Source organism: Pediculus humanus, genomic scaffold, assembly GCF_000006295.1.
Source record: "Pediculus humanus corporis 1103172108190 genomic scaffold, whole genome shotgun sequence".
NCBI classification, from domain to species: Eukaryota; Metazoa; Arthropoda; class Insecta; order Psocodea; family Pediculidae; genus Pediculus; species Pediculus humanus.
Genome location: NW_002987760.1, coordinates 115064 through 127104, shown reverse-complemented (window position 1 = coordinate 127104; position 12041 = coordinate 115064). Strand labels below are relative to the sequence as shown.

General features: G+C 25.5%; 1 protein-coding gene across 1 annotated transcript; it reads left to right on the top strand.

Moving 5' to 3' along the window:
* Positions 1 to 3350: 3350 nt before the first annotated feature.
* On the top strand, positions 3351 to 11368 carry Phum_PHUM422060 (uncharacterized protein; the record flags this gene model as incomplete). The annotated part of the gene is made up of 21 exons (XM_002429103.1): positions 3351 to 3463; positions 3912 to 4198; positions 4319 to 4521; positions 4605 to 4829; positions 4916 to 5156; positions 5237 to 5403; positions 5477 to 5677; positions 5758 to 5903; positions 5996 to 6183; positions 6268 to 6422; positions 6569 to 7632; positions 7707 to 7999; positions 8080 to 8204; positions 8323 to 8751; positions 8835 to 9121; positions 9195 to 9544; positions 9635 to 9848; positions 9945 to 10152; positions 10227 to 10520; positions 10602 to 10858; positions 11137 to 11368. The coding sequence occupies 21 exons, from the start codon at positions 3351 to 3353 to the stop codon at positions 11366 to 11368; spliced, it is 5679 nt and encodes a 1892-aa protein (XP_002429148.1).
* Positions 11369 to 12041: the final 673 nt, after the last annotated feature.

Here is a 12041-nt window from a genome sequence, read left to right as displayed (position 1 = left end):
TCTTTTGTCATTTAACAAATTATAACTAAAAAATATGAAAAAAAAAATTAATGAAGATACTTCTTATTGTATAGACTTTAAAATTATTTTATTTGAATTTTAAAAAAAGGGAGGGAGGGATGGAGAGGAGGGGAGGGAAGGGAAAAGTACTTTCGATGATTAAAAAAATATATAAGATATTGTAAAATTAAAAAAAAAGGGGGAAAAAAAATTAATGAAAACTTGAAATATAAAAAGTGAAATGCTATCATTTTTAGTATCTCGTATGTAAATGATATTATTTCATGATGACAAGTTTTCCCCCCCCTCTCTCTCTCTCTCTCTCTCACTCTCTTTAAGTAAAAGTAGAAAGATGGACAGATAAAAGGGACAAGAGTTTTTTTTTATAATATATAATATAAATTACAGTTTAATAATTATTTTTCTAAAAAAAAAATCATATATAGAACGTGTTATTAGCGATATTTATATATTTTTTCTAATAATTTAAGTTTAAAAAAATAATAATGATAATAAATCGCGGAAGAAAAGGTTAATAATGTAAAATTATCAATTTTTTTCTTTTTAAAAATTGAATTTTTCTTTGAAATTTGATTTTAAACTAATATTTAACTTTCGAATTTAAAAAAAAAAAAAAGGGAAAGTAATTTTCTGGAAATAAATAGAATTACAAAAAAAAATAAAAATAAAAAATAAGAAGATGATGAGAAACGCTTATTATTATTGAATCGTCGTGGTCAGAATAAAAAAAAAAAAAACAAAACAAAATTATTATTATTATTATTATTATTATTATTATTTTTTCGTTATTATTTTTTTTATCAATCATTAAATTGAATATCTGACCCTTAAAAATCAATTTTTATATATATATATATATTTTTAGCTAAACAAACAAAAAAAATAACACAATGAGATTTATTATAAAATAATATACAATAGAAAAATAGTTTATATATATTTAATAAAGTACGATTTATTTTATATATAAAAAATACTAAATTATTTTTTTTTTTTTTTAAATCTCGATTTCGAAAAATTTTCATTTAGAAAAAAAAAAAAAAAAAATTAGTTTTAAAATTGAGGCATTTTCTATTTATATAAAAATTCTATAATGAATTAAATGTAAAGAAAAAAAAAAGTACACGACACAACTTGAAAGATTTGAAAAGTTTTTTTTTTTTCTAAAAAGGTTTTTAACCAAATTAAATTAAAATTTTTGATCTTATTCTTCCCCCCCCTTCCTCCCCATTTAGTTCGTTTTTTTTTTTTTTTTTATTTACTTCACTTGTAGTTTATTAATATAAATAAAATTTTTCTTTTAAGGGGAGATTTAATTTTAAAAAATTAAACAAAATAAAAATGTCTTTTAATTTTTTTTTTTTTTTTTATAAAAAATAATAAAATGTCGGATAGTAAATAAATTTAAAAGAAAAAAAATAAGTGAGTTAGTTTACGTAATTTTATTTAAACATTTGCTAAATTTAAAAGAAAGATTTATTATTATTATTATTATTATTATTATTATAAAAAGTTTGTTTTATTATAACAAATTCACCCCGTAGGATTTGAAAAAAAACACACACGCCATCATCATCATCATCATCATGAAATGATTTTAAATACTTTTTCTTATTTTTAATTCTTTCTAATTTTTTTCATTAAAACCGTGTGTGTGTGTGCGTGTGCGCGTGTTTTTTAAAACTTCTCTTTGCTCTATTTATTTTAATTTATTGTTGAAATTTTTAACAACAGTAAAAAAAAAAAAAAATTTGCAACCTGGGAAATTAGAAAAGGTAAAACTTATGTTTGTTACTTAAAATTTTTTAAATTATAATTTTTTTTTTTTTTAAATTAAACATTCTTAATTTAAATTACACCATAAATGCAAATTTAATTCGCTTTAATAAAAAATTAATATTTATTAAAATTTATAATATTCATCAAGAAATTTTTTTTTTTTTTTAAATGAGAAAATAATACAATTTTTTTCAAAAACTATTATAAACCATTTAATATCTGAATTTATTTTTTTTTGTCTTTTTTTATCGGGGGAGGGAGGGGAGGGGGGGGTAAAAAATTAGATTTTTTGTTGCTATAAACAAATAAATAAATAAAAATAATGTCAAAAAATTTTTTTATTAAACTAAGTAAATAAACAAAAAAAAAAAAATACATGAAAGGTTTTTAGTGTGATAATTATTAATTTTTTCAGTTTACAAAGTTTATCAATTTAAAAACTTGTAAACAAATATAATTAAAAGTTAAAATACTTTTTTTTTTTTTTTTTGATGGTAATAATAATAATAATAATATAAAATTTAAAAAAAAATTGCAATTTATATTCATCCTCCAAGCAGTTTTTTTTTTTTTTTTTTTTTTTTTCTATAAGTTTTATTATTTAGGGAGGTTTTCTTTTGTTTTAAAGAATAACAAAAAAAAAAAAAAAGGTCACACATTTTCCCACCGTAAATAAAAATAAAAAGGGGGTTGGGCAAGAAAATAACGATAATTAAATAAATTTTTTATTTATTTGTTTAAAATATTTATTTCTTTTGGTGAGGTTATATTGAAAAAAATTTGTTAAAAATTTGTGTCATGTTCATTTAAATTATTTTTTTGTTTTGTTTTTTTTCGAGTTTAAAATACCGGGTAGGAAAATGAAATTAATTTTTAATTATATAATTATTGTAAAAAATAATTTTTTACACGACAAATAAAAATGAAATCCATTCATTTTTCTTATTTATTAAAACATATTTAATTCACACTAAATGTGCGTATTCTTTAAATAAAAATAAAAAATAAAATAAAATTATATTAAATTACATAACCTTACCTGGTTATAAAAAAATGAATTACCTTTCGTGTTTTTTTTATTTTTTCTTTTTTTTTTAGAATTTTTCTAACCAATTTTTTTTTTTTTTTCACTTATTTTTGTACGTTTTATATCCTGTCACGTTTGACTATTTGCAAAAATTATGTTTCCATTTAAATAAATAAAAATGAATTTCCGCCATTTCGAGATATCGAGAGAATTGAATTTTTGCAATATTTACAGACTTCAAAAATTTATAATCCTCGGTCGTACTCACAAAATTAAAAAAAAAAAAAAAAAAAGAAACAATATTTTGTGAAATTTTAATATGTATAATTCTGTAATAATAATTTTAATTTTATTTTTTTGAACAAATTTTTTTTTTTTTTTATGTGATATTGTATATATTATCTTAGTTATTTTATGTTGTTTGACAATTTTTAAAATGAATAAAATGTTTTTACACATATATATCTATTATTGTAAAATTTTTTTTATTTGATTTTATTTCGTATGGTAATGTTTTGTAATAATGGATAGTTTATCGTTAGTCACTAAAGAACTTGGTATTCCAAAATCATATCTTAATAATTATAAATCAACAAAAAATAGAAGTTTCGCTTTGGTTCACAATGATTGGATAGCGTAAGTTATTATTATATCTTCAATTACTTAATAATGTAAACAAAAATTATTCAAATCAGACGATTAAAAAGTAATTTCGATTATTATAATCAGGATTATGGCTGTCTGATTTTAGTTATACATGAAAAAAAATTGCTCCTATCAAAATTAAAATACAAATAATTATCCATATTATAGTGGTAAAAACATTTATTTAATTTATTTTTTTTTTAAATTTATTGTAAGTTTTTCATTTTTCTTTAAAAAAAAAAAAAAATTAACAAATGAAATCTATTTAATTATGTTTTTAAAATTAACTCGTAAACAAAAGATTGTCATAATATTTTTTTGTTTTTTTATGTTTGTGTTAAAATCCAAATAGTAAGTAATTCTAAATTCAAATTTTTTTTCAGATGTACTATACAATTATATTTTGTCTTTAATATTAAAATTTTTCTGTATTTTTTAGTTCTTTGTTGTCAGGTTCAGATATACCTGATTTTATTTGCCATGAAAATTTTACCGATGATGAAGTACAAAATTTATTTCACGAAAAAGAAAATGTCGAACCCTGGCATAAGATACTCATAAATATTGTAGAAAAACCAAAAAGCCATGAACTTGTCATTCCATTACCCAGATCAAGAGCTGTACATTCCAATAACGAAATGGATCTTTCATTTGCTCAACTTTTACATTATATTTCAGAAACAAATTTTAAAAATATGTGGAAGCACTATTATAAAAAACATGCACGTAAGTCACATTAACAAATTATTAAAATATTATTTGTTTTAATTATTTATATTTTTCAAAATGAAATTTTGAAAATTAGTAATGGATTCTTTATTTTTAATATTTTTTTTTTTTTTTTAGGAGATAGAGGCTTTAGTAAAACTAGAGATTACTTTAGAGGAAATTCATTTAATAAAAATAAAGATATATTAATAGAAATAATAAGAAGATTTTATGGATGTAAATTAATATTAGAAAATAATACTAGTACTGAATACTTTTCATCATTTAGTGTGCAATCCGAATTTGAACCGCATCCAAATATTTTACCTGCTTTATGTGCTGTTAGTATTTTCTTTTTAACTTTTTCTGATTTATTTAATTAAAATTAAAAATTTTTAATTTAATTTTTTTTTTCTTTTTTTAGATTGAAACTGAGGAAAATTTTTTTATTTTACATTCTGTAAACAATGTTGTAACGTTAAAAGACTGCATTACATTTAGCCCCACTCTAATTAATACAAGTTATACAAAACCTTTATTTGTGATTTATCAGCTCTTGCAAATATTGAAAAATTCTCATGACAAGGGTTTGATTATTGGTAATATACACCTTGATAATATTTATATAAATGATGAACTTTTCGTGCAGGTTAATATTAATATATTTTTTGTTTACAAATAATTTACTTTAGTTTTCAATGCAAGTACCAATATAAGTCATTTTAATTTTTTTAGGTGATACCAAATCTAGAAGAAAATATTTTCAGATTATCAAATACCGATTTAGAAGTTACTGACAGTAGTCAAAATAAAGAAAAAGAAAAAATTTTATTATTTCCAAAAAGTATTACTCCCAAACCCTTTAATCCTGTATCGAGCATTACCCAGGAATACAGCCTGGAATTTATTTGTAACAAATGGATAAAAAAACAAATTTCTAATTTTGATTATTTAATGTACTTAAATCAAATTGCCGGTATGCCATATTATTATATAAAAATCCTTTTTATTTTATGTATACAAAACATTTACGTCTCTTTTTAACTAATTTTTTAGGGAGGCGATTTGGAGACCCTTCTTGTCATTTTATAATGCCGTGGGTGTCTGATTTTGCAACTAGATCAAATGGAACATGGCGAGATTTATCAAAATCAAAATTTAGATTAAATAAAGGTGATAGACAACTTGATTTAACATATGAAAGCGCTCTCAATTCTAGTCAAGTATGAATTTATTAAATATTAATAAATGATAATTTTTTATTAATAAATTTTTTATCATGTAATTTTTTTTTAGATTCCTCATCATGTTTCTGATGTTTTATCGGAAATAACTTATTACGTTTACTTATCGAGAAGAACTCCTCGTTCTATTTTATGTAAATATGTAAGATCGGTATGGGTACCCGCTGAATATCCATCATCAATTCAACGTTTGCAAGAATGGACTCCTGATGAATGCATTCCTGAATTTTTTTACGATCCGACAGTTTTTAAAGTATAAATAAAACAATTCATTGTTTTAATGATGATTTGAAATAATTTTTTTTTTTTATTTTATGTTCCTGTAAATTACAGTCGATTCACGAAGATCTTCCTAATTTAGAATTACCTTACTGGGCTTTAACTCCGGAAGAATTTATTGAAGCTCACAGAGAGTGTTTAGAAAGCAAATATGTATCGGAAAGGCTTCATCATTGGATTGATCTCACTTTTGGGTACAAGTAAGTTTAAATAATTTTTTTTTTTTTTTTTAAAACTTAAATAAAAATTAAATTTAAAAAATTTATTAAATCAAATTATCTTTTACTTTTAGACTATCTGGTTCAGCTGCGGTTAAGTCTAAAAATGTTTGCCTTCATCTTGTAGAAAGTCATAAACAATTAAAAACTTCTGGCGTGGTTCAACTTTTTCAATATCCTCATCCTCCGAGACAAACACAAATTCAATATTTTGAAAAAGTGCCTCCTAAAACGTTATTGTCTTCTTCTTTACGTCTGCCAAGTTAGTTTTAAAAAAAAAAAAATTAATTAAATATATTTAATAACAAATTTTTTATTGTGCTCAAGTTAATTCATTTAATTTCAGAAGTGGTAACTGCTTCTCAATTTGACAAAGGAGGAGGAGGAGGGAGTGATGACGAAGGTCATAGCTCAGGAAACGGTGAAGATGACTCTTTCGGTACCAAAAGTTCTCCTCTGATATTTTCCAAATTTATGAGTCGATCTAAAGGATCCCTTTTGGTGAGAATTTTAAAGTATAATTCAAATAAATTTCCAGTACAAATTAATATTTTATTTCTTTATAAAAATTAAAAGTAAATTTTTTCGTCTTTGTAATCAAGGGTAAATTTCGATATTGTAAATTGCTTGTCCTAAAATTTTTTCAGGCACCTTTTCAATCATCATCAAATGATGAACCACGTTGTGACCAACAAAAACTAGGTTTACTAAGTGGTCAGGCTTCAAATTCAGCTACACCAATCAATATTCCCAAAGATTTTAATCCGTCCATATTACTAACTTCGGTGGAAACCAATCAAAATTTTTTTAATAAAACATTTTTAACCAAATCAAATTCTTCAGTAAACGAGGAGAAAAAATGCAAGTTAAATGCGAAACAAATTATTGCAAACAAACGAATTCAAGAAATGCAGGTTTTAGGATGTTTAATAGTCGAATTGTTCTTGTTTTCGAAAATTCGAGTTGTGGATGTTAGCGATTTGGAAAAACGCTTAGAAGCATGTTTGTATTTTTTAAATCACGATAACCTGCCACGTTGTTTACGATCAGCTGTTAGCTTATTACTCCGACCATTTAAAGACGTTCAAAATTATTCATTCATAACTTCCTCCGGTTTACCTCCTCCTTCTGCCCATCAATTACTACAACCTTTGCTTTCATCTTTTATATTTCCTTTTCCAAAATTATTTCCCGCATTATATTCGTCCGTTAGTAATTTGATTTTATGCTCTAAAGCAATAGACAAACATAAATTTGAAAATACTCAGGGATATCAAGTTTGGGAAACGTTAAACGTAATAAAAGTCAAAAGGTTTTATTCGGATTTAGAAAAAATTTGGGATGATTCTTTGTCTTCGAAAAATAACTACGCGATTGATTTAATATTTCCATTTATAAAAGAATTGTTCAACAATCCGAATACATCTAAATTAAGCATAATTTTATTTCTAAATAAATTGTGCCGAAATTTGGGGCCTAAAAAAACCAACGAACTATTATTGGAAACTTTGGTCAATTTGTATAATTCAAGTTCGTGTGATAATACCGAAAATTTATATTTGTATCATAAGAAATTTTTATTAATTTTAATTGTACGTTGCGGTTTAAAAGTTTTTCTTGAAAATTTTATTAGTCCTATTGTTGAAGTTCTTGGAAAGTGCAATAATTTTTCTGAGGAAGAAAAATGGGATAATAAAGCCTATAATGAAAAGTATGTAAATTTTTACCTAAAATGTCAAATATATCTATATTAAGATAATTAAAACTGATTTACATCGATTGCAGGCAAGATGTTGAAACAGATTTTGAATTAAAATCAACGACGTTTGAAGATCTATCTCTGAAATTAGGGAACAAACAAAAAGATAAATTAAAACCAAATCCAGAAGTGGGGGTCTTTTCATTCGATCATGACGTCTCTCCATCTACTACCACTGATGATGAAATATTAAGTCAAACTGTTGAACATTTGGAGTTAAATTTAACTTCTTCTGATGGAGATCAACCATGCATTGAAGAAGGAAATCTTTTAACCTCCAATTTAAGTCACGTTCAATCTCCAGAAATAACAATTCCGGGTATGTAAAATAAAATTTTACCAATAATAATGTTTGCCCAAAATTTTTTTTTTTATATTTGATTTGAAATATTATTTTAGGAGGTCACATTCGTAGAAATCTTAATTCTGAAAAATTTGATGTAGAAGATGATATGGCACCTCTTCAAAGGAATTTCTTTAACGGCGTAGATCGTGATGATTTTATGGATCTACCTCAGTTAAAGGTAAATGATAATTTTTATTTTTATTTTTTAAATTAATTTAAAAACTTAAAAACGTGTCCTCGAAGGAAGCTCAATTTGAGTTTTTTTTTTTAAAGGATAAACTTGTTTTATATTATAGGCTCCTGATGTAGCTGGTGATTCAATAATCTGGCTCGCACATCGTCTAGGACCAGTTCTTACATCGCGTCATCTGACACGTAATCTCTTGCGAGTGCTTTCACTTTGTTTTACTGGAAAAGACAATTTGGAGCCTTGCAAGTTCAAAAATGAAACCAACGAAACGAAATTGTGGAAATTATCCGTGTTGAAATGGAAAGTTGTCGGCGATGAAAATGTCGAAACAGTTTTATACGTTCTTGGAAAAATAAGCGAAATTTATGGCGAACAAATAATTTTACTTCAATATTTACCATTCATGTCCGAACTCATTAACCTGAGTAAAAAAAAATTTACCCTAACTTTGGAAGGAGGAATAATTGGGTGTCTAACATTATTAAAGTACATTGTTCCTTTCATGAACGATTCAACGCTTATGGATCAGTTACAGGTTAAAATTGTTCGATACATAAAATCTAAATTTGAATGACGCCATTTTTAAGTTTAGCTAATGACGCTTATTTGAATGTTTAGGACACCATTCTTAAAACCATCATTCATCCCGTCATCCGATTAGTTTCAACCACCAGTTTCACTTATCCTTCGGGGCAAAGAGGAAGATACACGCTTGTTTCAAAACTTATAGACTGTATTTACTTAATATCATTAAGAATAGGAGTAGAAATGACAAAAGTTCACATTGCAGTTCCGGCTTTGCAAAGAATTTTTTTGATTTTTGATAAAGCCCATGGAATTACAAGCAGTAATAATTTTCAATTAGAATCAGAATTAAGTTCAAGTTCGGTCACAAGCCCGTCTAGGTAAAAAAAAAAAAATGGTTTTAAGTTTACATTTACAAAAAATAAATGATAATAATATTTGTCTTGCATTTAGTACTGTGGTCGATAACAGATATTTAGAAATTCAAAGAGATGGAACTACTACAGAATGGTCCGTTCGTGATATTCCTGGTGAGCCAATCACAATAGCCCATGTATGGTCTGAAGAATCATTGGATTCTATTCCAAATGACTGTTACAAGGATCAACAAAATACTGTTCAGAATAAAGCTCTTATTGAGCTTAAGCATGTTTTCGATTCCCACTTGGCACATCAGTGTTATTATACTTTTTTGAGACACCTCGGGGATACTACTATGGAAAATACTCTAAAAAATAAAAATTTTATAAAAGACTTATGTCACCAACACGAGCAAGAATTATCTTTTAATACGTATTCAAAAAGTTAGTTTGATTTTTTTTTTTATCAAATTAAATCAAGGAATAAATTTTTAACAATTTTAAGTATTTTGCAAAATTTTATTATTTTTCTAGAAAAAAAAACTTCTAGTCTAAGTATTGAAAAAGAACAAATGGATTCAGTGGAAGAAAGAGATGGGATCGGTAGCTATGGTAGTAATGTAGCCGTTGTAGGAAATAAAATCGAATTGCAAACAAATAGTAGTACCGATTCCGCTTCAGGTATTAATGGATTAATAAATACCGATGTTACAATGATAATTTGCAAAGAAAAAGAAAACTCTGGAAGGTAATTTTTTGTTAATTAACGCATTATGGTTTTTTTTTTTTAAATTGAAAATTCATTGGAAAATTATTGCAAAAAATAATTTTTTTTTTTTTTCAGGCATTTAAGAGGAAATTGGTTGGCCTATTGGGAACATGAAATCGGAAGAAGTGAAAAAGATAGTAAATTTAATTTTAAACAAATTAAATTGCAAAATTTCACAGGACATGGAAATAGTGTGAGAATGATTCATTGTTTAGAAAATGAAAATAGTTTTATTAGTGGGAGCAAGGATAAAACCGTAAAGCTATGGAGCTTAAGAAGTCAGGTGACTAATTTAATTTCAAATGTACAAAATGTAATGTTCAAATTTTAAAATATTTTGTTTATGTTTTTTTTAAGGGAGATGGAAGTAGTACACAGGGTTGCCAAATGACTTATAATCATCATCGTAAATCTCTTTTATCTCTTTCGTTTATTCCTTCACTTCGAATAATTGCATCGTGCGATTCGGTCATACACCTCTGGGATCCTTTTATAGGGAAAACTATATCTGTCATGGACAATGCAAAAGTGGCACACGTAAATGTTCTCAAAGCATTGAATCCTCCCAGTTGTAATTTAGTTGCTGCCACGACAGATTCAACCCTTAAAATAGTCGATGCCAGACTTTGTTCATTCGTGTCTGAATACAAGGTTAAAAATGATTATTATACGTCGTAGATTAAAAAAAAAAAAATTTCGTGTAAATTTAATTAAAAAATAAATTTTTTTTAGATCTCCGTTAATTCGGTGGGTTTGATTCGTTCCGTTTGTGTCAGTCCCGACGGTTATTGGATTGCCGTCGGTCAAGCTTCAGGATTATTAACCGTACTCGATGTGAGAACCGGCATGGTTCTTTCTTCTTGGAAAGGTCACGAAGCCGAAGTTTTACAATTGGCTACCGTAAACGATAATATTTTAATGAGTTCCTCATTAGATCAAACCGTTTCCGCTTGGAATGCGTCAGATGGAAAATTTAAATTTTTCATGAAGTAAGTATGACGACTAAAAATTACATTTAATCTTTATTCAATAATGGTAATTTCCAATAACGTGGCGGTGAAATAAGAAACATATTAGAAAAAGAAAAGTTTTTTTTTTTTTTTTTTTTTTTCCCCCCGTAAATAATTGAAAACGAGTCAATAAATAATAAGTAATTTGACCTCAATCATATAAGTCGGAGAAATTGAAATTCACAGAAATAAAAAAAAATTGGTTACATAAAAAACAAAAAAAAAAAAATGTATTTTTATTTTAATTTATGAATCAGGGGACCAGCGGAGCCTGTACATTGTTTAGCCGTGTACAATTCGGAATTAATTACCGGTACAACGGCAAATAGAATCGGAGTTCACACGTCGATTGATAGTCAAGCATCGTTTAGTTCTACTAAACTCAGATCCGATGCATTCAAAGGAATTCTAACATCGATGACCGTTTTGCCACTCAATAAACTCTTACTATTGGGTGCCGATAATGGAAATATATCTCTGCTATGTTAAACGAACTTGACGACACTACGGTAAATTTGTTCTTTTACAATATTTTTTGTCTCACTCTCTCTCTCTCTCTCTCTCTCTCAAGTTCACACGCCCACAAACGCTATAAAAAAAAAAAAAAAAAAAAAAAAAAACCATAATTCGCTCAGGTATTTCTCGATAAAAGACTAATTTAAAAACTAAAAATAATAATAATAATTATTATTATTATTATTTTTGTCTAAAATGATGTAAACTCTTTTTTAACCTCATTCATTAGGAAAGTTGCGTTGTATAAAAGATATATATATATATATATACATTATTAAAGAAAGTAGGATTTTCGTCTAAGAAATTCAGGTATGACAATGGCGGTTAAAAAAAAAAAAAAAAAAAAAACATTGTAATTCAATAAAAACTTCTATAGGTTCTCAATGTAGTATCAAGTTCTACATTCTTAATCCACTTTCTACCCATCCACCACCGTCTTATTCACTCAAACACTTTATTCTTTCTTTCTTTCATTCATTCCACTTTATTAATACCGGATTTAAATTTCGTTTCTTTTCTTTTCTTTTTCTCTTTTTTTTTTTTTTTTTTTTTCAGCGAATTCGTTTGAGAAATTATTATTATTATTATTATTTTATCGATTATGATTGATATTGAAAGAGAGAGAGAGAGAGAAAAAAATTTTTTT